General features: G+C 52.6%; 1 protein-coding gene across 38 annotated transcripts in view; it reads left to right on the top strand.

Moving 5' to 3' along the window:
* Positions 1–23566, top strand: part of CDK5RAP2 (CDK5 regulatory subunit associated protein 2) — a 183952-nt gene that overhangs the window by 108838 nt on the left and 51548 nt on the right. For 29 of the 38 annotated variants that reach the window (XR_015168772.1, XR_015168771.1, XM_086413953.1 and 26 more), the window contains 5 exons: positions 5496–5591; positions 7392–7579; positions 13875–14307; positions 19643–19874; positions 22872–23060. Coding sequence is in view for 36 of the 38 variants with exons in the window: in XM_086413953.1 (XP_086270079.1) it covers positions 5496–5591; positions 7392–7579; positions 13875–14307; positions 19643–19874; positions 22872–23060 (1138 nt within the window). In the remaining 2 variants the exon portion in view is untranslated. The remainder of the gene's footprint in view (positions 1–5495; positions 5592–7391; positions 7580–13874; positions 14308–19642; positions 19875–22871; positions 23061–23566) is intronic. The other 9 variants (XM_086413966.1, XM_086413955.1, XM_086413956.1 and 6 more) reach the window with 2 other exon arrangements.

Genomic DNA, 23566 nt, shown 5'->3' with positions numbered 1-23566 from the left:
CCAGGGGCAGCAGAGGAGCCCTCTTGGCCCGTTGAGTCTGGCTCTCTCCTCGTCTTTGTGCTTTCCTCAGTCAGTGGCCTGACCACACACAGTGGGGGGAGGCGGGTCCTGCTGTGACTCAGGAGGAGCTTATTTCCTGAGTCCCTGCCTGGGCCTGACACTCCCCGAGGGGTGCCTCGCTCCAGGCCGGTGTTGGGCTAGTTAGTTTCAGAACTCTGGACCTGTGCTTGCCATGAGATGCACCCGGGCCCCTTGCACTTGGGTCCCCCACACTCTCCCTGGTTGGCCTTGTCTTGAACCCAGCCTCGTGTGCCACGTAAAGGGAGAGCCCGTTGCTACACCATTTCTAGGGAAAGATCCGTCAGCCTGAAGTGGTCTCCTCCCTCCTTCAAAGTGGGAGGCTCTCACAGGTGTTTATTCCTCCCTCCTTCAAAGTGGGAGGCTCTCTCAGGTGTTTACTCCTCCCACCTTCAAAGTGGGAGGCTCTCTCAGGTGTTTACTCCTCCCACCTTCAAAGTGGGAGGCTCTCTCAGGTGTTTACTCCTCCCACCTTCAAAGTGGGAGGCTCTCTCAGGTGTTTATTCCTCCCTCCTTCAAAGTGGGAGGCTCTCACAGGTGTTTATTCCTCCCTCCTTCAAAGTGGGAGGCTCTCTCAGGTGTTTATTCCTCCCACCTTCAAAGTGGGAGGCTCTCACAGGTGTTTGTGCTGTGCTCTGGCCATCTGCTCCCTTGGAGAGACAGAATATTATTGATCTTAGTCTCCAGGGCTCCAGATAATTTTGAGAAGCAAGAATATGTGCGGTCCATTTAGGGAGAAACAAGTCTCTTGGTTTGTTTTCTCCAAGGCGGTGTTTTTAATAAGCCACCCATTCTTCATCTGCTTCATCTGAGTCGCAAATGGCGAGAGTGTGTGTGTTCGTTTGCTCTTTGAAAGAAATCTGTTAAATGTCCTCTCATGTCCTCTGGAGGACAGAGAGTTTTTCCTCTTTCCACTCTGAGGTCTTAATAGCAGCCAATTCAGACCTGAATCGTTGGTCAGGTTGCACGGCAATTTTATGATCCCTATGAATAGCCGTGTCCTTTGCTGCCCCAGCCCCTGTCTTCCCCCAGAATGCAATGGGAAGATCCGCGCGGCAAGGGCGGCGTTCCCACAGGCATCCTGAGCTGGGAGAGGAAGGAGAGGTTGTGAGGGCCGAGGGGAGGCTGCTGTTCCCTGGGAGGGCGTGTGTCTCTCTCCTTTGATGAGCAACACGGCAGACACAAATGGGGAATGCCTGCGTGGGCCACAGCCTCGTCGGGGCAGCGGCTTGTGAAGCAGGGATGGGCCCCGCTCCAGCTCTCTGGGAGCCTACGAGTCAGAAAAGGAAAAAAAAAAGACAGCAAATATATTGTGTATTTTTAAGTATACTCAGTCTTTTTTCCTCCAGTATTTAATTAACCCACAGCATTGCCTAAATTTGGAAAATTCAGAAATGACCCCTGACCTGGCACTTCCCAGAGCCTCTCCCCCTCCTCGTGTGCAGCGCGTGTACACGCGCTCGTGTGGCCCCGTTTCCCGTGTGCCCCAGTGGCTGCCGCGTTAGCACGTCTTACTCCGTCTTGGGGGTGCCCTGGCTTTAACTCACTGCCTCGCGACTGTCGGGCATGGAGGTTGTTTCTAGGGGTTCACTATCTTAAATTACCTGATGAATGTCTGGACACAAATCATTTTCTGGGCTTACACTTCTTTTTTTTCCCCTTAGACTGTGTTCCTGGATGAGTAATTACTAGGTCAAAAGTACACATACAGATATGTATATGTGTATGTGTATATATAATAAGCATATAATTTATTTTCATATTATGGCCCTGCACACACACGGCTTTTAACTTGATAAAGGCTACGAAGAGCAGGAGGCCCTGATGCAGTTTGCCAGGTGTGTCCTTAGAACAGAGGCCCTGGGCTGGAGTCCTCCTGAGCTGGGCACACAGTGCTTCTTCCCTGCATGTGGGCAGGTCACAGAAGAACCAGCCAAATCAGCAGAAAGCCAAGAACAGGCATCCTTGTGTTTTAAAGCATATTAAAAAAAAAAAAAAGTCTCTCGTGGGCTTGCTCTGATTTCCCTGTATTTTTTTGTGGACTATACTTTATGTATTCTGGGAGATGTGGTTGAGGATGGACGTGTGGGAGTGATTTGAACGGCCCGCGGTCAGGGAGGTGAGCATGGCCAGCCTCGGGTGTGTGGCACGCAGCTGTCACCTCTGGGGGCCAGATCACGCGTGCGAGCACCCAGGAAAGGCTGCTCGCTATCATCATTTACTCAACGTTGTCATTTTTTTAGGGATGGTTAGAAAACTAAGGGTTTTTTTTTTTTGGCATGGAGAGGAAACATGGATTAGGGGCATAATTTAATTGAACTCATGTGTAGGGCTGTCATCTTGAATAAGAAACAGACCTAGTGTGACTTCAGAGGACAGAAGTGGAGCTCAGAAGTACAAGCTCGTTAGCATCTGGTATTAGCAACAGACTAGAATTTGGTTTGTCAGAAGCAGATTGAATTTCATCGAAAGGAGGATGCGTCTAACAATTTGACTTCGTAAGTTGTTACGAGTTGTAGCCAACTTGTGAAGCCCTTGGCATGGTGCCTGGCGTGTAGTGGGCAGTCACTATGTAACACAGCTACTTCAGTGTTGCTTTTTAGTGAAGTGTGCGAGCTGCGACTCCAGCCCTTTTCTGACTCTGTTCAGTGTCGTTTCGGGGCCCTTGTTAACGGGAGGATTCTGGTCCATTGAGCCTGGCACGGGGCCTGCGAGTCTGCGTTTCTCACGCGCTTCCGTGGCTCCAAAGAACACACTTGAGCAGCAAGATCAGAAGCAATGGTTCCAGCTCTTTGTTTTGGGGAAAAAAAAAAAAAATTTGGGAAAAAAAATTGTCCTTTTAGCAGTGTTTCCTGAGCACTGGGCACTGGTGTTAAAACTGAGCCAGACATGGTCCCTGCCCCCTGGCGAACGTGATGCGGAGAAGCAGAGCTGGGACAGGGCCTGGGGGCCCTGGGACGGTCCCGCCTCCTCTTCTGAGGTCAAGAGCTTCTCTGTGGAAGGACAAGGGGCGTCTGCAGAGGCCCGAGAAGGAATAGCCCAAGAGGTGGCGGCAGATCCAGGCCACGCATTTGTTCAGGAGAGACGTCTAGGGAGGGCCCTGCTGATTTGTGTCAGACACTCGAGCAGACAAGAGAAAAAGACAGCGGGGAAGTCGCTGGGGACCGAGCAGTGGAGCAGTGAGGGGAACAGAGGCTGCGTGGCAGTGGGTGGAGAGGCAGCGAGGGGAAGAGGCGAAGGGCGAGCGGGGCCCGTGCGGGTGTGTAGGGCTCCTCTCCTGCGGGTGGTGGCGCCAGAAACACCCGCCTGCCGCGACACGCTGGTCTCTATTGCCTTTGCCTTTGAAAACCGATCAGTCACATATGGCATGGGTGACATTTCTCTGTGTCACGGTATTTAATTTCTTGATCAGTGCTGGAGATTGAGATCTGACTTAATTTTAACCAAGTCAGCAGAGGTAAAAGGAAACGAAAGCAAGTTTTTATTTCAGAGTACTTAGTAATGGTGTGGTTGTGGTTCTGGAAATGAAGAATAGCTTGCAAGCTTTTGTGATGTCATTTTGGAATGACACATGTTAACAATACTTTTTGCTCAGCTATACCTGCGGGAAGACCCTTCTCCTGATCCTCAGGGTGGGGGGCAGCGCCTCTCTGCCTCCTTCCTGTTCCCAGGAGGGTTCGTGCTCCTGCCATAGAAGGTCTTGGGGTCCTTTCCTAAGGAGTTTCTGGAGGGTGTTGGCAGCAAAAGCCACGTTGCAGAAGGTGAGGGTGCACAGTCCTTTCAGGAAGCCTGGAGAGAGGCAGGCAGCACTAGTGACCAGAGCTGTCGGTGGACCAGAGAGGAAAACGCCATTACTTGGCTTTTTTTTTTTTAAGACGAGAGAGGCTCCCCCCTCCCCACCCCCCCCCGCCCCAGCGTTTTATTGTGAAAAAACTCAAATATAGCAAAGGGAAAAGAACTTCAGAGTGGACACCCATATACTCACCCCCTAGATTCTATTATTAATCTTTTCCACCAGCTATCATCCTTCCACCTTATCTTTTTGATAAATTTTCATGTAAATCACAACCAGTATGTTGTTACAGTCAGTCGTGTCTGACTCTGCAGCCCCATGGATTGTAGCCCACCAGGCTCCTGTCCATGGGATTCTCCAGGCAAGAATACTAAAGTGGGTTGCCATTCCCTTCTCCAGGGGATCTTCCTGACCAAGGGATCAAACCCGGGTCCCCTGCCTTGCAGGCGGATTCTTAACCATCTGAGCCACACATGTAAGATTCTGACCCTGGGAAGTTTTCTGTAAAAGACTTTCCGAAGTCACTTTGCTTTATTTTTTTCTTCCAAAACAAGGGTTTCCTTTAGAAAGAAGATCAGGAAAGTTTGAGTTGGGCTGGGAAAATTATGGGGTGAGGGACTCAGTGTAAGAATTCCTGAAATCACAGCATGGAGACAGAACCTCGGATGTGTCGTATGTACGGCACGGCGGCCGGTGGCGGAGGCTCAGCTCGTGGTTTAATGCCGTGGTGCCAAGCTCACTCCTCCATGGGTGAGGTGAGCTTCAGTCCAGTTTTTGAAATGGCATTGGTCACCTCCCCTCTCACTTTTTCTCTGGATGATCTGAGTGTCTCATGCTAGAGTTTTTGCTCTTCCAGAGAGCTGGGATCTGGCCCTGTTGACAACTGCTGTCCCTTCTGTAGAATACAGACTGCAGAAGCTTTGGGATTTACACTGCTTTAGCACATTAGGGATTTAGGCCATCTTTCTAAATAACTCTCCTTCATTTTCAAAAGCAGAAAGTTATTGTCAGGCAGGCTTGATACTCTGCTCATTAGCCATGAGGACTTTTTCATCAGCGAAATGACTATGCGGCTGAGACCGTCCATTGCAGATGCATGACCGTCCAGGAAGAGGTTCAGCCCCTGTGCTAAACAGGGGCAGGTTTGCAGAAACTGGGCTCACCATAACTTTCATTTCCTGCTTTCTTGCTGTTTGATATTTTCAATCCCATCAATAGCTATTTTCCAAAATCTGGTTACTTTTCTATAATCTGAAAGCGAATTCAGCAACGGCAGAAATGGGAACAGCACATTGGACGGCATACTCAGCTTCCAGTTGGTCAGGAAGGCTGTGCGAGGGCAGAGAGAGATGGCTGTCCTTATTTCTCGGGGAATTTGTCCTTAAATTTTGCCTGATTCCAGGCAGCTGTGTGTGATTTGCCAGCACTAGCAACTCTGACTTTGGCTAATTTTTATTTCTTGGCTTTGGCATTTGTCTCTGCCTCTTTTTTCGGTTTTTGGTTTTTTTTTTTGTTGTTGTTCGTTCTGCATCTTTTAAAAAAAGACATCACCGATTTCTTCATACATATTCATGATGCACACATTTTTGGGTTGCGTTTTCACACCATGCCATGCTCCATGTAGCTTCTGGCTAGCAAGGAGGACGAGGACTCAACCAGAACTGGAGAGGAGGACGAGAGTAATTTGCTGAGTGACGAGTGTCTGGAGCAGCGTCACAAGGTAGGAACACGCCCCTGTCTGTGCCCAAGCCCGTCTCCCGTCTGGAACGAGTCCAACGGGTTACTGTTCCCTCCGCCTGTGTCGAGTGCCTGCCGTGTGCCCGTGGGGAGCAAAGAGAGGAGCTCTCTCCCTTTGCAGAGGCTACAGGTGTGGTGGTAGAGCCACTCAGGAGACAGGAGAGCAGACATATAGTTGTAAATAAAAAATGTGGCTCTTATAGAAGAGTATTAAAATAGGTCTTGGACATTGGGCCTACACAGCTCTTTAGAACTCTGACCCAACCCATTCATTTTATGCATTGGAATCAGAGGCCTGGGAGAGGAGATGGTTCGTCTGGGGCTCAGAGTAGGTCAGTGACACAGTCGGGACCCGTGCCCTTGTCTCGGGGACAACTGTGGACCCCCAGATCGTTTGCTTGCTGTGTAAGGAGCCACCGATAGAGCCACCCTTTCCTTCCCTGGGCCCGTCTGCAAGCTCCTGATCTGAGACCCGGATTAGTGCCGCCCTGGGGCTGTGAAGAGCTTCGCTCCAGGCGCATGGAGACTGAACGCTTGGAGCAAATGTTCTCCAAGTTGAAAGAACTGTAGACCAGTGTGTGGTGGGAGCTAGGAGGCTGCAGATTTGACGTTTGTGGCTTTCAAGGTGTTCAGGTTCATGGAGTCATCTTGTGAGAGTTTTGGAGAATGAATTAGTTAAAAGTCGGGGCTCTGGAATCAGATGTGATTTTGAGTCTTGGTCACTATCTCTGTGACTTTGGTTACTCCTTGCTTAACCCCTAAGCCTGTGTTTCCCCATCAATGAAGAGAATAATACTCCCTTGTTAGAACTGTTGTGATATTTAAATAGAAGATATGTACTAATTGCTCAGTGAATGGCAGCAACCTTTCTTTTTATTATTATATTCTAGACTTTTCCTTCTGTGGAGCTTGCTTATTTAGATGGATTTAATAACTAGATCGGTGGCAAACAAGACCCTATAAATAACAGCTCATATGTGTGGGTCTTGTCTTCTGTTTAAAAACCTCAAGCATTTTACATGTGTGGAGAGAGGGGTGTGGTGGCCAGTGTGTATGTTACCAGCTGTAATGAAGCCAAGGGGAGTTATTTATAGACAGGTAGAAGAAATTTACAGCTCTGGAAATGGGGAGGAAGAATGCTAATTGCAGCACCTCAGGACATGCCCGGCACAGGCTTTAACTAGGTGTTTCCTTGGCCTCACTCCTCTGGGACCCTCAGTGACCCAAGAAGGCGGTTCCGTAAACATCTCATCTCCATGGGAATTAGGAGCTCTCCATGGTCCTGATGAGACAAATCAAAGTCACGATAATTAGGATGTGTCTGTAAGGAGGCTGGCTTTCTGATATATAATGAGGAAGATACATTGCAAGAGGTGTATAATAAATGTCTGCAGCATTGTGGGTAACAATTAACAATGTTCTGGATTCTTCTTAGAAGGGAAATGTAGAAAGTAGGCCGTGGGGTAGGGGAACACAGCTAGAGCGGGTAAGACACCGTGGCACGAACTGAAGTGGGCCCGCCATCCCGTTTTGTTCTCGTCACTGCCTTGGCAGGTGGCGTTACTGTGCCCGTTTACAGATGAGGAAACTGAGGCTGTGGAGAAGTAAGCATCTCTGCATCGTGGGCAGAGTGAGCGCGTGTGGACCGCAGGCCTGCGCCCCGCCCTTCGTTTTCTCTCGGGTGTTTGTACTCGCTCATCACCGCCTGTCTCCATCCTTTCTCTGCCCACCCCCTGACCCCTCCCCTGTGTCCATTATCTGACCAGATACTTTTGATTTGCAGACTATGGAGGACAGTTCCAAAGGGGGCTGCAAAAATGGATATTTAAGGCACGCAGATTCCAGTATCTTAGACTACGGTGGAGCGCACACGTCCGGCGGCCCTGGAGACCAGGGTCTGGAAGAAGGCGAGCTCGTGAGCCTGCTCACCCCGCTCTTCGGCGAGAAGGCTGTGTGGTTCCTGGAATCCAGGTAGACACGGGGCCCAGGCGGTGCGCTGTCTGCAGTTAGAGGGGAGGACAAGCTCATTGTGTTAAATGGCTTTCGATGGTGGTGCTCTGCAGTTTACCTGAGAGAGCTCCTGAAATGGCTTGGAAGGAACCTTGCCAGTCGTGCAATTAAGTAATTAGGCTGCGTGCTCGTGGCTGCAAGGGGACTGTATTCAGCAGAGCCACGCGCACGCCCAGCACAAAGAGCTGAGAAAGACCCTTCAGAGTCGCTCCTGGGAGCTGGGGAAGGCCTGCCCGGCTGTGCGCGTGAGGGCTCGCCCTCCCGAAACCCCTCCCAGTGTCTCCAGCAGCATCACCACTTCCGTTGTAGCTGTGACTCTGCTGTCTTACGTGGAGCTTGAACCACAATCCCCTTCTCATTATATCTGCTGGGAGCTGTTCCTCTACGAGGAAACACTCCAGAGTGTTTTCCTGAAAACAAAAAAGAAGTCTTCAGTACACATGTATTATCAAAACTAGTCCTTTAGGAGCAGATTTCTCCTCTTGCCCATTCTTTTCACTCCACCGTAGCAGCTGCTCTGGGCTTGGGAGCCAGAGGGAGCTGCACCTTCCTCTCTCACTTCCTCCATCTCTCCGACCACTTCGCGGGGTCGCCACTAGGAGCGGGAAAACGCTGTTCAAGGAGAATGGCTGGCGTGTGCCGGGTGTTGAATGAAAGCTTTGTCCTCCTCCAGCACAGATGGACAGATGGAGCTGGTGCCACGCCCGGCACTGCTGGCACGACCAGGAGCCTGGTAGTGCTCGTGTCCTTGGTGGGCTCAGCCTTGTGGGCGCTTCTTCAGTTGAAAGATGGCAGTGTTCTCTGAGCTCAGAGAGCGGCCTCCCCAGCCCCTGGCATCTGCTGAGCATTTTCTAGCTGAGTCCTCTAGGGCAGCAGGCCCCCACTTTCTGGCCTCAAGGACCGGTTTCTTGGAAGACCGTTTTTCCCCGGATCGGGGTGGGGCGTGGTTTGGGCGTGGTTTGGGATGATTCAAGTGCACTACATTTATTGTGCACTTTATTTCCATTATTGTTATGTCAGCCCCACCTCAGATCATCGGGCGTTAGATTGTGGAGCTTGGGGACCCCATTCTGGTATATTATCACAGGGAGTTAGGTGTCCATAAGTGAGAAACGGGTTTCCTCAGCGTCAGCTGCTCCTGTGTTAAGAGTTAGAAGATGCACGGAGCTCTCTCTGAGGACCACCTGGGGCACTTGGGTGACGTGAGCTGGGGAAAGAACGGCAGATGGTGGGGTGCAGGGACTCAGGGCCTGGGTGCTCCCTCCTGGCAGGTCGGAGCTCTTCAGCCCCAAATCCCTGCTGTCATGAAAGCACGTGGACTCAGAGCTTCCATCAGTAAAAACCCAAAATTTGTATTCCCAATCTCCTGATGTTTGAAATTTTAAACTTCATTTTTAAAGAAAGCGCTTTATGGACTGACTCGTTAAAAACTTACATGCGATTATGTTTTTTCTATGCTTAAACCCTCTCGTGGGTTCCTGTCGCCTTTGGAGTGAGCTTCGCGCCTCTTGGCCCGGCTTCAGCCTGTCTCTCTGTCTTCTCAGCGCCCACTGTTGCTCACACGGGTCTTTCTGTCCTCAGTCATCCCGGCTTGTCCCCCCCGAGGTCATCCCGGCTTGTCCCCCTCCGAGGTCATCCCGGCTTGTCCCCCCCGAGGTCATCCCGGCTTGTCCCCCTCCGAGGTCATCCCGGCTTGTCCCCCCCAAGGTCATCTCTTGTCAGTGCCCACTCTTGCTCACACGGGTCTTTCTGTCCTCGGTCATCCCGGCTTGTCCCCCCCAAGGTCATCCCAGCTTGTCCTCAGGGCCTTGGCACTGCTGTTCCCGCCCCCTGCAGTGCTCTTTTCCAGGACGGGGTGCTGTTCCCTCCTCCTGCAGCGCTCTTTTCCAGGACGAGGTGGTGTCTCAGCTCCGCAGAGAGGCCTCTCCCGCCCACTCTTAACGAGAATCCCTGCGTCTCACTCCGTCTGGGGACTGGTGCCCTCCGCCCCCCTTACCGGCCCTTCTTCCTGGTACTTCTCCTTGCTGTGTGTTGCCTTATTTAGACATCAGTGTCTGTATGACTGTCTGTCTCTGTGGTGAAGCGTCAGCGTCATGATTCTCCTTTTCAGCTAATCTGCCGTCGGCTGCGCTGGGTCTTCGCGCGTGGGCTTTCTCCATTGCAGCGAGCCGGGGCCCTCTCCTGTTGTGCTGTGCAGGCTTCCCGCCGCGGGGCCTCTCTCACTGCAGAGCGTGGGCTCGCGGGTGTGTGGGCTGCACTGGTTGTGGCTCATAGGCTTAGTTGCCCCGTGGCATGTGGTATCTTCGTTCCTGGACCGGGGCTTGAACCCGTGTCCCCTGCATTGGCAAGTTGACTCTTAACCACCGGGCCACCAGGGAAGTCCCAGCGCCAGGATTCTCTCACACCGTGCATTTCACGGCTTTACGCGACAGATGGGAGGGGCTCGATGAATATTTGAGTGAATATACTGGCAGCTAGAAGCTCAGCATCAAAGCAGAAGGTTTACGTTTAGAGGAGAAAGAGCACGGTGCCTCTCTGGAGTCAGAGAGGCCTGTGCTCTGCAGCCTCTGGCTGCCACTTTTGCTGGGAGATCTTGAATCCGCATCTGTAAGATGGGCCAGTAGCCCATCGTAGTCTCCCTGTGAGGACGGAAGGTGCTGAGTGTAACGGATCTGGCGCCGTAGGTGCTAGTGAGTGTCCGGGCCTTTGCCCGTGTGCCTTCCGCGCGGCAGAGATGCTCAGGGTGAATAAACAGTGTTTGGGCCTCTGACAAGACCCTCGAACTGAACCATTAGAAAGGTCCTGATTGTGGCGACAGCTTAATGAATCTGCTGTTCAGATTTCTAGCAGAGCAACACTTGAAATGCTTTATTTAACAGCACTCCCACTTTGGTGTATTCTAATGGCCTCTTTCACCACCTTTTACTCCCCATTTGTAAGTCTTTCTTTCCTGGATTTTATCGTATGTTGTTTAGTTGTGAGTAATGGTCCTCCTCTGGCTAGCTCAGTAGCAATTGTCATTATTTTTAATCTAAATTAAGGGAAGGAGAGGAAAGGAAAATTTAGTTTAACGTGCTTGAAATACCAGAAATATTTTTGAAGTCTGAGTTTACTGAATTTTAAGATGGTTGGTGTCGTCTAGATGACTCCATATTAGAAGTGAAAAATGTACCACCCATTTTAATTCTGTTTTCCATACTTTTAGTTTCCGCCATATTTCCACGTGCTGTGACTGCCCCAGAGCTGGGTGTTAGGAATCCAGATATGAGTCAGCTGTCGGTTCTGCCCTTACAGGGCCCAGTGGGAAGGTAGCACCAGGGTGCCTGTCACTTCCAGTGGCAGCGAAGGCCCAGAGGACGGGGAGGCTGGAGTGCGCTGAAGGACTTGGTAGCTCTGGTCTGTCTGGCCAGGTGTTTTGAAGTGAGGAGACACCACAGCAGCGGGAAGGGTCTGGTCCGGATGAGGCCTCTCCTGCTCTCCTGACCACACCGCGCCCCGTCCTGACCGCATCTTCCTTTTCCAGCTGGCCCCCTCCCTCATTGCTTCCCCCTCTTCCTATCCTTCTTATTTTCTTCATAATTTTCTGCCCCCGTTGCATAAGTTCCTTTCATTTTTATGAATCTCTTTTCCTCCCTTTATTTTTCAGATGATGGAGACATGCTTCTTTAAGTCTTCTTCAGGCCACTTTGGCTTCTCTGTCTCCTTGAGCGTGGACGCTGCTTTGCAGCTTGCCGGCGGTCTTTAGTAACGGTGGAGCCTGTCTGCAGGAGCGGCTTGTCTGTGTCCGCGGCCCTGCTCTGCCCTTCTCCCCCCCCGGCTCCTCCCTGTGCGGTGGTTTTGAAGTTGCCTTGACTTGTCTCTCTGGGTCTCACTTTCGGGGCGTGACGTTTGCCTGACTCTTCTTTCCGCTGTGGGAGTTGAATGCCTTCCACGGGTGCCCCCGCTCTGGGTCTCCCGTCTCTGTCCTGTGGACGTGTCTAACTGGATTTTGAGTCCTGTGGTGCGCCTTGGACACTTTTGTCTTTCTGCTTTGCTGTCATTTACATATGTTTAGTCGCTCAGTCGTGCCCGACTCTTGGGCTCCTGTGTACTATAGCCCACCAGACTGCGCTGTCTGTGGAATTCTCCAGGCAAGAATACTGGAGTGGTTTGCCCTGATTGTTCAGATGGTAGAGAATCTGCCTATAATGCGAAAAACCCGTTTTCGATCCCTGGGTTGGGAAGATCACCTAGAGAAGGGAATGGCTACCCACTCCAGTATTCTTGCCTGGAGAATCCCATGGACAGAGGAGCCTGGCGGGCTACAGTCGACGGGGTTGCAAAGAGTCGGACATGACTGAGCGGCTAACACTGACCTCACTTTCACACGTGTCTAGGGCAGAACAGAAGGGCTCTGCGTGCAGTCACCCCGTACTCACAGCTGATGGAGTCTCCGTTCGTTCTCTGTGCACAGCCAGTCCCTCCCTGAGCAGGCGTGCCCCGTGTCACACAGGCCGCGTATGGCTCCCCCGCCCGTGAGAGGGCTTGTCCTCCCCGCCTAACTCCCCAGCCTCCTCTGCCTGTTCTTCACGGTGTGTCTTGACTCCGTTCATGTTGTTTTGTCTGCTTAGAAGAAGGTTCCACTTCCTTTCCCTCAGCTAACCTCTCCTCAACTCTGGAGGCCCCTTCCTGGTGCTCTTCCTGCCACCCCGAGTGTAGACGCTCTGGGCTGCTTGCTCATAAGCCTGCTGGCCTCCCACAGAGCCCGAGTCTCACTGTGCAACCTGTGGAGTGGTGACTGGTGTGCATATCTGCCCCGAGCACGTCCTGCAGGCAGCTCTGCAGCCCCAGCGCCTAGCACAGCGTCTGGCTCACAAAACAACTCACGAGCGAGTCTTCTGGAACTGCTCCAGAGTCTTTTACATGCTGAACTGGTTTGATTCCTGGGAGAGCAACGTCTTGAGATATGGACCTGGGTACAAGGGATTGATTTAGGATGTGACTGCAGGCAGCAGGAAGGAGGGATGCAGAGAGTGAGGGAGGGAGGCAGAGGCGGGAGGGCTGCAGTATGGTCTGGTTCCTGCCATGGGGAGCCGGGCCGCTGTCCTGCCAGCTTCTCAGGGACGGTGTCAACCCGTGTCAGGGCTAATCCTCTGAAGCTCGGGGGACTGGGATATTCACCCGAAGGCTCTTTTCCTCCCCTAGTCGAAAGTGTCCCCTGGAGCCGTGAATGAGCTCAGAGGGCCCTGGGAAAGGGCCCAGGGCCGCAGGGAGATGCCTGGGGCACTGGAGGAGGGATATTTGTCCACAGGAGCTATCCCCGCAGTTGCAGCTGAAACCCCAGGGAGGCCCGGGCTGTGCGGCAGGGGACGAGAGAGGCACCTGCTGTCCATGTATGCTTTGGTTCAATCCTTGCAGCGTGTGTGGAGGGAGACTCGGCTTTTGTTGTGTTTCTGTGTCGTGTTCAGTCTCTACCGTTATTCAGTCCCTGTGGCTGTTCAGTTGGACTCGTGTCCAGCTCCTTGCGATTCCACGGACTGCAGCCCGCCAGGCTTTCCTGTCCTTCACTGTCTCCTGGGGTTTGCTCAAATTCATGTCCATTGAGTCAGTGATGCCATCTAACCATCTCATCTTCTGTCGCCCCCTTCTCCTCCCGCCTTCAATCTGTCCCAGCATCAAGGTCTTTTCCAATGAGTTGGCTCTCTGTATCAGGTGGTCAGAGACTCGCTGCACTTCCCTAGAATTGCAGTTAGAACTTGAAGCCATCTTTTCTGACTTCAGAGCCACGGCTGTTTCTGTCCGCAGTGGTTCCCAGCACCCCTTCATCCAGCAGCTTTACTGAGCGCCGATCATGCACCCAGGCGGACCAGGTCACTCATGGACCTGCCAGGTTGGCCATGTTCATGCAAAGCCGTCCTTTCCCCTGGACGCAGGAACGGCGGATCTTGCAGTTGTCATGAACACTTGATCCCGTTTGGTTGTCCTACGCCCAGCCTGCATCCAGGTGGTCGTGCGGCCCCTCGCGTGCTGGGCACCTGTGTCAAAGCAGCTCTCTTCTCATCCGTGAAGCAGACGTGAGGTGCCTCCTGGTGTGGCTGTTCGGAGGTGACCGGATAGCCTCCTTGGCGCGGGTCCTGGCACACGGCTGGAGCTCACGGTGTTTAGATTCAGCAGAATCCGGGCCAGAATCAAGGGGGAAACTTGGGAAACTGGGTGGGGGCCAAGGCCATAGAAGAAAACTGAGTCCTCCCATTTCCTTTCCCTTTTGGAAAAACAGGCCAGACCTTCTGAAAATGCTCCGTGAACTGCTTCTGGAGCAGATGCGCTTGACGGAGCAGGAGGCTACGGAAGAACACCTTGATGGTAAAACGGAGAGGATGCTGAGGCAGGTGGCCGTTCAGCTAAGAGGTGAATTCGGACATTTCATCCAAGCCAGCTCGTCTCCCATGCCACCTGATGAGCTGCAGTGGCCTTGGGGAGCCCAGCTGGCACAGGGGGCTGAGGCGTCCAAAGCTGAGCAGAAAGATGCCTCCGTGCAGACCTCGGCCGTGGAGGGCGACACGCTCAGATGCGGACACGAGGGCCCGAGAGAGGCTTGGGAGGAGCAACCGGCAGACGCCGCGTTCAGTGCTGGACGTCGGCCGGAAGAGCCGTGCAGGACGCTGGGGCGGCAGGCCCCCACCCCCACCTTCCCCAGGAGGACCGAGAGAGTAAGCCCTCCCACCCGCTCCTTACTTAGCTACCTACTGCATACAGACAGAACACTTACACATGATCTCCGATCCTACTACCTTAGAATATTTATATAGTCTGGTGTCTCCCTCTGCCTGTACTTATCTTGACCTCCACCTAGAGGTGTGTGTCCTTGCTCACCTTCCCCAAAGTGTTGCTGACATCTCTTCCCTCCCTCCCTCTCTCCCCCCATCCCAGCCCTCTCATTTATCTGTGTGCCATGATATGTATAGGGCTTCCCTGGTGGCTCAGATGGTAAGGAATCCACCTGCAATGCAGGAGACGCAGGTTCAATCCCTGGATAGGGAGTATCCCCTAGAGAAGGAAATTGGCTATCCACTCCAGTATTCTTGTCTGGAGAATTCTATGGACAGAGAAGCCTGGCGGGCCATAGTCAGTGGGGTCCCAAAGAGTTGGACACAACTGAGTGGCTAATATACTTTCATGGTATGTTTATGTTTTCATCGTAAAAAGCAGAGTCACATTTATACATCTGCCTGTAGCTCTCTCATGTTACGTATCAGGAACTTCTTTCCTTGTAATGACTGATAAGATTCCATTGTGGGACATATGCCAAAATTTACATGATTTTCCCCCGTTGATGGACTTACTTTGCAGGTTGCAGTAAAACTGATAACCTGACTTGACCTGCAGTAAAATAATAAAATTTTAACTTGCAGTAAAACTGTAATAACCTGACTTGAGCGACAGGGACGAGAACCTAGGTTTTCCTTTGTACAGACTTTGTGTCTCAGAGGCAGCGTTCTGTGGGCACCGTCTCTGTGCTCTTATGCTTACAGCACCCGTTGGAGCTGAGGAAGCCAGGTCGCAAGTGCCCATGGTCAAGGTCAGCCGTTAGGGGGCTGAGCTGGGCCCCTCACTGCCTGGCTGCACAGCTGATCACTTCCCCTGGGTCACCCTCCTCGCCAGCCCACGCTGGCCTGAGTGGGAGGGTCGGGTGTTGGTGGCCGAATGTTTGCAGTTTGCTTCACTCGAGATGCTTTCTCTAAGCATCTTCTCTCACACCGTCAAATATGCCCGATTATTAAAAGCCAGGCTCTCCTGGCAGTGTTTGAAATCCTTGTAAGGAGGACGGGTTGGGGCTGAGGACCCCACAGCAGGGAGACGGGACTGGCCTGGGAGAGGAGGAGCAAGGTCGTGCTTGTGCCGGGGCTCCAGCGACGGCGGCTGGTCCCCTTGTTTCTGAGGGGTGTTTTGCATCTGAAAAATAACTGTATACTCTGCTTCATAGCATCAGAATGGAGAATCAAGTTTATTTTCTGACCGCTAAATTACTGCTTTTGTGCCTACCAAAGAGAGTTAGATATATCATTAGCAAAATTGCTTTTGATTGTTTTAAATTATGCACCAAAACTGTAATTTCTGGAGAAGGGTTTTCTAAAGATATCAGTAGAGACCAAAAAAAGAGACGTTGCCATTATATTAACAGTACTCGAGATGCAAATGTGTGCAGTTTGGCTGGAATAGAAATGCTCTCATCTGCCCCAGCTACTTTAGTGTGTACCTGCATGTTAGGAAAACGAGGTTTCGTGTGTGCGTGCCTGAGTTTTTCCCCACTATTTGCGTGGGAGATAGCATCTTACATCCAGGAAAATTGGATAATCAAATGAACTTAATTTCCCCAAATATATTGAAAAAATTTTCCATTTGGAATTATCTTCTCGTTGGTGTCTTCAGAGGGAAGTCTGCTGTGTTTGTGTTTTTGCATCTGCTATATATGCCTGCAGCGCGAGATTTCTATCCCTGTAGCATCCCGTTTAATCTTCTCACCAAGCACATGAGTGAGGTAGGCATCACCTCCATTTTGCATAGGAAGAAATGCAAGCTCTGGAAGGCTCAGAAAATTGTCCTGAGTGACTCAGCTGTTGAGAGGAGCAGCAGGCGTGCCCCATAGAGTCTGGCTTTAGAGGCAGACAGGGATGTGATAATCCCACCTTTCTCAGGAACGGGGGAGCCTCATATCAGCAGTGTGGCCTCCCATCTGTGCAAAGTAGAAGAAAATTTAATGGTTTTCTTTGTGGCTTGTGGTTAGTCAAGGAGTCAGTAATCCTCAAACTGAAGCTGGAGCTCTGGCACCCTGTTAAGAAGAACATCTTTGCAGCCCAGGGGCGAAACAGAGAAACGAGACCTACTTCTGGTTCAGTGACAGAGGCGAGATGCTGTACAGATACACCAGCGATTCCTTTGGGCCTGGCTGTTCACCTGCTTTGAGTCCTTGCGGCAGTCACCTGACTCTCAGGGGCTCCAAGGGGATCCTGTGACCTGGCGCCCGGGGCTGGCGTGCTGGGTCAGAGAGGCAGTATGTGGTCAGTGCCTCGTGCCGTGTCCGTGGCAGGAGCTCAGGGTTTGTGTGTCCCCGTCCCCGTTCCCTCCCCAAGTGAGAGATCCAGGATGACACCGTTAATAAGGTGGTAGGTGGGACTCTGTTCGGCGTCCATAAGGTAGCATTTCGGGTGGCGTTATTTTGGAAGCGGCGTTAGGGTGACTGCCGGCGGCTCCTAGCCTGAAATTGACTTTGGCGTTCGTGCCCTTGGAGTGTCTTCTCTGCTGCCATATGACACACAGATTTAGATCCAGGAATATCGATCGGTGGAGATGGAGGGCCAAACAAATGGTTGTCGTTTCCCAGTCCTCTTTGATGAGGCGCCCACCCCTCCCACATGTCCCCGTCACCACCGCAGACTGTTCTTGTCCTTGAACCTCTTGTCTCCTCTGGCCTGGAATGTCGGGGTAGAAAGGGTCTCACTTTCTTTAACCGGGCAGTAATGTCTGAAGAGCTTGTTTGAGGTTCAGCTCTGCAGCCTTCTTCTTGTTCGATACTGGTCTGGTTGGTTGATGTCTCAGTTCTCTGTCCAGAAAATAGGCATAATAACTTCTCTTACCCTGTGAGCTCCAGAAATGCAGACTTGAGCTGAGGATTACGGGAGAAAACCCTGGAGAGCATTGGACGTCCTAGAGCGTGCAGGAAGAGCTCTGTCTTCTTTCCTTCCTGAGAGGCTTGGCTGGTTTCCTCCTTCCCGAGTTTCCCAACCTTCAGCAGTCACAGTCAGGTTTAGACCATGTCTTTCTCCCAGGCGGAAGCCCTGAACCCCTTAGCAGTCACTTCCTGTTTTCTCTACCTGTGCACTCCTAGCTGTAGGCAACCACCAAGCTTTATTCTGTCTCTATAAATTTGTCTGTTCTGGATGTTTCATGTAAATGGAATCACGTGGTCTGCGATCTTTGGTGACGGGCTTCTTCCACTTAGCATAACTTTTTCAAGAGTCGTTCATGTTGTAGGAGGTGTCAGTGGTTCATTTCTCTTTACGGCCTAATGATAGTCCTGTGTGGATATACCACGGCTTATTCATTCGATCATTAGTTGATGGACATTTAGACATTATGGTTGATGTTGCTGTGGACATTCATGTACAAGTTTTTGGGTATACATGTGTTTTTTATTTTTCTGGAGTATCTATCTAGGAGTGGAATTGCTAGGTCACGTAGTAACTCTGTTTAATGGTTTGAGGAACTGCCAGACTCTCTCTAAAGAGGCTGTAGCTAGTTTACAGAAGTTTTCACCAGGATGTGGGGGCTCTAATTCCGCCACATTCTCACTAACGATCATTGCTATCTTTCTGATTTTAACCATCCTAAGGGGTAGGGGGGGGTGGTATTTTGCTGTGATTTGATTTGCAGTTTCCTGATGACAGATGAGTTGAGCGTCTTTTCACCTGCTTACTGGCCTTTGTGTTTCTCCTTTTGAGCGATGTCTTTCAGGTGGTTTGCCCATCTTTTAATTAACTCACTTGTGTTTTTATTGAGTTGTCGTAGTTCTTTCTGAATTCTAGATTCACATCTTTCTTCTCAGCTTTGAGTGTGTTTAAACTTCCTCCACTTGAAAGGCACCCCCTCTTGGCCTCTTAGGATAGCGTTTGCAGGCTCATGCCACACCTAGTTGTTGAGTACCTGCCGTATTTGAGTTCTTACGCTGGAAGCTGCGGAGAGAGTACAGCTTCTGGTGCAGAAGACAGACGGAAACGCGTAGGCACTTACCATAATGGTCCTAATATTTTCCGAGGAGAATTCCAAGGGAGCAGTGAGTACATAGAGGAACCAAGCCCCATTCTCTTGAGGAAGGCGTGTTTGAGCTGAATCCTAATGAATGTATCGGGATTAGTGGGAGAGGTGGGGGTGGGCAAGAAAGAGTGTTCTAGGCAGAGCAGACGGCCTGTGCCAAGGCCCCGAGTGGAGGGACCCGAGCACTCTGAGGAAGCGGTAGGAGGTCCCTGTGGCCGGGGAGTTGGGGGCGTGGGGGAGCCGTGGTGGGTCACTCTGTCTGCGGTCATGCACAGCATGTGGGCTGTGCTGTAAAGACTGACCTTTGTCATACGGGAACTGGGGAATGATTAAGGTAGATTTAAGCAGGAGGAGGGGTTGCCTGCTTCGGTACAGTATGGCCAGTGGGTTAGAAGGGCAGGAGTGAGAGTGGGGAGGCTGCTGGGGAGGCTGTCGCGGTGGCCTGGGTGAGTGCTTACAGCGTCTTGGAGGTGGGTGGGGGCCACAGAGGATGAGAAGAGGCAAAAGAATTCAGAGACAGCCTGGGAGTTGGAATCAGTGGAACCTGGCGCGTGATGAAGGTGGGTGATGCCGGTAAAGGGAATTTTAAAAGTGACGCCCGGGTTTGGGGCCGTGCAGCAAGTGGAGGCTGCCGTGACTCCGCAGGCAGAGGCTGTTGGAGCGGGTCGGCGGGTGGGGGCCCGGGGTGATGGATCAGAGAGCTGAGCTTTCGGTTGACTTGGGAGGGCATGTATAGGGTGGGCAGGTCAGGAGCCGCGGGCCTGAGAAATAGCCATGGGGCTAGGGCCATGTAGCCCCGAAAACCTTAGTAGGGTGGTTCTTGTGGCCTGGAGCGGGAGGCAGGTTGTCTTGGGTTGAAGAAAGGATGGGAAATGAGGACACAGATAAGGAGCTTTCCTAGATGCTCCTTCTGAGGAATGTCGCCCAGAAGACCGCGCTGGGAAAAGGTTGCCGTGCGGAGAGCGTCTGGAACATGCGGAGGCGGCAGGCTGGGCCAGAGGGCGTTGGGGGGGGGGTGGGGGTGGGGAGCTTGGCCTTTGTCAGTCAGAGGGGCGCCCTCTGGAGGCTGGGGGCTTCAGAAGGGGGCCTGCTGAGGCACAAGCTCTGTGGGCCGGGCGTAAGCACAGAGGCTGTGGCCCGGCAGCCCCTTTGAGTCCTGTTGTCTGAGGTCGGCTCGAGCGGGTCGACTGCGGCCTGGGGAGGGTGGTCATTATTCTCCCGGTGTGTTTACAGGATGCCAAGAAGTCCCGCCTGCCCGTCCTGATAAAAGCGTCGCAATCGCTGGGAAGCGTGTGCTGGCTCCCTGCCTCCCGGGAGGCTGTGGCCCACCTGCAGGCCCAGGTCCTGAAGCTGCAGGGGGAGCTGAAGGAGTCGAAAATCCGCAACAAGCAGCTTCACCAGAAGTTAATTCTGGCGGAAGCAGTGACAGAGGGGCGGCCGGCACCAGAGGAAGCGCTCCCGAAAGGTAAGCGCCAAGGAAAGCGTGTCCTCCACGGGAAGACGGACGGCCCGACCGCGCGGCCCGAAATGTCAGCCGTGGTGTTTGGAATTGCAGGAGGTTGGAGGATAAATTTCCTGAATTGCTGTGACTAATCTTGACTTGACAAATACACAATCAAGGGGGCACAGTCAGCAAAGCGCATCGTTTGTTTTCATTCTGTTCTGGAGGGGCAGAGGGGGACGGGTCGTGCGCCCTTCACTTGCGATTGTCTCCAGGCGCGGCGTGACCTGAATCCAGGTTGTTTCCCCCCCACCCACCCCCGGCACCATCTGTGGAGGCCTTAGTCGTCTTGGCAGCATTCTCTGAGAGGCTGGGCCGTAATTGTTTGGGTTCTAAAGGGCTGATTGCAAACCCTGCTGACCTTATGGCTTCTAGAATTGACCTGCCTCCCTACTCTCTTAGAACCTGCTGTCTCTGCTCTCCTGGGAGCTCCCCAGATAGCCCTTGGGGTCCAGAGTCTCTGGCTGAGACTCCTAGACTCAGAGGGAGACCTCAGTGTGGTCCCCAGCCCAAGACATGGACATGGTGGTGCTTGGACATGTTGCCTCTGAGAGTAAGGAAAGCTGAGGGCCCTCACAGAGCAGGCAGGGGAGCATGCGTGCAGCAGCATCCGTCATCTTCAGAGTGTTCCTGAGTCCACAGGAGCACTTCTGTTGGCTCCTGGTGTTGACCTTCAGCTGTGAGCAGATGACGCCAGCACACAATGGCAAGAGCGGTGATCTTGTATGTGGTTATTCAGAAAGGATGCATCAGATCCTCCTGTGTGCTGGGCACCGGCGAGAGAGTGAGCATAAGAGACCAAGTCTGCGTCCAGCTTCCGTGTCGCAGGGGGAGGAAGAAAATACACTGTGAGCAGCACTTGCTCCTTGGAAGGAAAGCTGTGACCAACCTAGACAGCGTGTTCAGAAGCAGAGACAGTACTTTGCCAACAAAGGTCCACCTAGTCGAGGCTTTGGTTTTTCCAGTGGTCACGTATGGACGTGAGAGTTGGACCATAAAGGCTGAGCGCTGAAGAATTAATGCTTTCGAACTATGGTGTTGGAGAAGACTCTTGAGAGTCTGTTGGACTGTGAGGAGATCCAACCAGTCCATCCTAAAGGAAATCAACCCTGAATATTCATTAGAAAGACTGATGTTGAAGCTGAAACTCCAATCCTGTGGCCACCTTATGCAAAGAGCTGACTCATTGGAAAAGCCCCTGATGCTGGGAAAGATTGAAAGCAGGAGGAGAAGGGGACGACAGAGGATGAGATGGTTGGATGGCATCACTGACTCGATGGACATGAGTTTGAATGAACTCTGGGAGATGGTGAAGGACAGGGAGGCCAGAAGTGCTGCAGTCCATGGGGTCACAGAGAGTTGGACACGACTGACGGACTGAACAGCAGCAACCTCTGCGGGAAGGCGGGGTCGGTGGTGGGGTGATCTCATAGCATGAGCCACAAAACTGGAGTTCTTAAAGAAGAGAGATGGTCTGGAAGCTTCAGAGATGAGCAAAGGCACTCAGCATTTCTAGGCCCACGGTACAAGGGAGGAAGGGAAGATACACCCACTCCTGGGGAGGCTGCCGGAGAAGCAGTGTTTGCCGAGGAACGGCTACAGGCCGACGTGGACAGCTGCATCCGAGCAGTTCGGGGCTGGGAGGGGGCTGGGGGCCTCTGCCTGCCTGTGGCAGTAAATATAGTCAGATGTGTGCCTGTTACCTCCTGAGCTGCGCTGCCCACTTTACACACTTGGTCTCCCTGAAGCCTCCTCCCAGTCCTGTGAGCAGGTACACTAGTTATTCCCACTTGATCACTGAGGCAGCAGTTTCAGAGATACAGGGACTTGGCTACGGTCACACTGTGGGCGGACACCCCAGCCTGAACCAGCTGCCTGGTTTCAGAGCCTTTACTTTACCCGTGGTGTTTCCCAGAGCCTAGTGTGCGATTCTGCGTGTGCAGATTTTATGATGATCTGTAGCCAAGAGTATCTTCGATTTGATTTTAGTTTCTTTTGGGTTTGAGGCTTCCCAGGTGGCTCAGTGGTAAAGAATCCACCTCCCAATGCAGGAGACTGGATTTGACCCCTGGGTTGGGAAGATCCCCTGGAGAAGGCAATGGCAACCCACTCTAGTATTCTTGCCTGGAGAGTCCCATGGACAGAGGAGCCTGGCGGGCTACAGTCCACGGGGTCGCAAAAGATGTGACTTAGTGACAAAACAGCAGTGTCTTGGCTTTAGCACAGTTGAGGTTTTAAGATCAGCCTCCGTTGAAGTAGGCCTTCGGTAGGATGGCTCTTCCTTTCCTCCTTCCTTTCCCAGAGTCCTTCATCCATCCATCTGTCCATCCATCCACCCACCCATCCACCCAGGCAGCTATTCACAGTCAGTCAACGTTCTCCGGGCGCCTGCGATGCTCCTGGCTGCCTGCACACAGTGGAGGAGAGAAGGGAAGGAGACGCAGTCCCTGCCTCCTGAGGGGAACCTGTCCGGTGGAGCAGGGGCAGATAACTAAGTACATCAGGGCAGCAGGAGTGCGGCTGCCCTGGGGAGGAAGGAGGCGCGCTGAGTCGCGCTGGGGCCCCGGCACCTTGCCCGGGGCTTGCCACTGCACTGAACACTGTTGTGATTCCTTGCTGAGACCCAGGGGTGCCTTGGCCCGGTGCTACTTCGGCAGCCACCTGGCGGGCCCAGGGGGCCTCTCTTCTTGGGAAGGGCGGGCATAAGTCTGTAGAATTCATTTTCTCACTCATGGTTTTTCGAGAGCCCGGGCTTAAACCATTTCAGACAAGCTGCAGTATATTTATGCTTTTTATGTCCTGTTACAGCAGCTCGATAGATTAATTTCATCTCATAAATTGCATTTTGCCTCCCAGTGTTTTTATTCTCCCTGTTGTATCTTTGTGTTCTTCTTAGTTGCTTGGCTAAGTTTCAAGTCGAGGGTTTTACTTACTTTGCTCTCTCTCTGCGGATGCCTGTAGCCCAGAACCTCGTGAGAACAGCCTACCAGGACGGGCCGGGAAAGCAGGGAGGCCTGGAAGCCACGCCCCGCGTCTGGAGAGACAGGGAAGGGGACGAGGAGCAGCAGGCCACCCACGAGCCTGGCCAGCATTCACCCCCTGTGCCTGCCGACCAGCTGCTGTGTGCCGGGCACCATTTGGGGGTTTCATGTAAGAACCAGGACTGCGCCCCGCAGCAGGCATCTTAGGATGTCTTTGCTGTCCCCGTTAACACAGGGGGAGGGAGGTTGGGGTTTTGAAAGAGAACTGGTCCAGGGCCACCCAGCTAGTAGGTAGGTGGACGAGTCACGGCCCTCTGGGACGAGTCACGGCCTGCTGGGTGTCTGTCCGAGCGGACAGTCCGTTTGTCTGACACTTTTCTACCAGGCAGTGGGCTGGGTTCTGGCGGTTTGGCCTCAGAGGACACAGCCCTACCCGGGCTCTGGGGAGACCCTGGGCTGCGGGCCCTGTTCCCAGTGGCATACGCTTCCCGAGGCCTCCAGTCGGGGTGCCGACGACATGCTCACAGGCTGCCAGGGGCCCTGGGCTTCGAGGAGAAAGCCACTCTCCCGGGTAATCGAGTCCCCTGGCTGCACTGTAGGGATGTCCAGAACTTCAGTGTTTCCTATAATGTAAGTCAGTGGCCCTGGGTACCTGTCCTGTGCAGCAAAGAGATT

Source organism: Bos grunniens, chromosome 8 (genome assembly GCF_055505025.1).
Source record: "Bos grunniens cultivar Pamir isolate PY7600 chromosome 8, Bosgru_T2T1.0, whole genome shotgun sequence".
Lineage (NCBI taxonomy): Eukaryota > Metazoa > Chordata > Mammalia > Artiodactyla > Bovidae > Bos > Bos grunniens.
The sequence above is the reverse complement of the archived record's forward strand: the minus strand, read 5'-3'. Positions and strand labels throughout refer to the sequence as shown.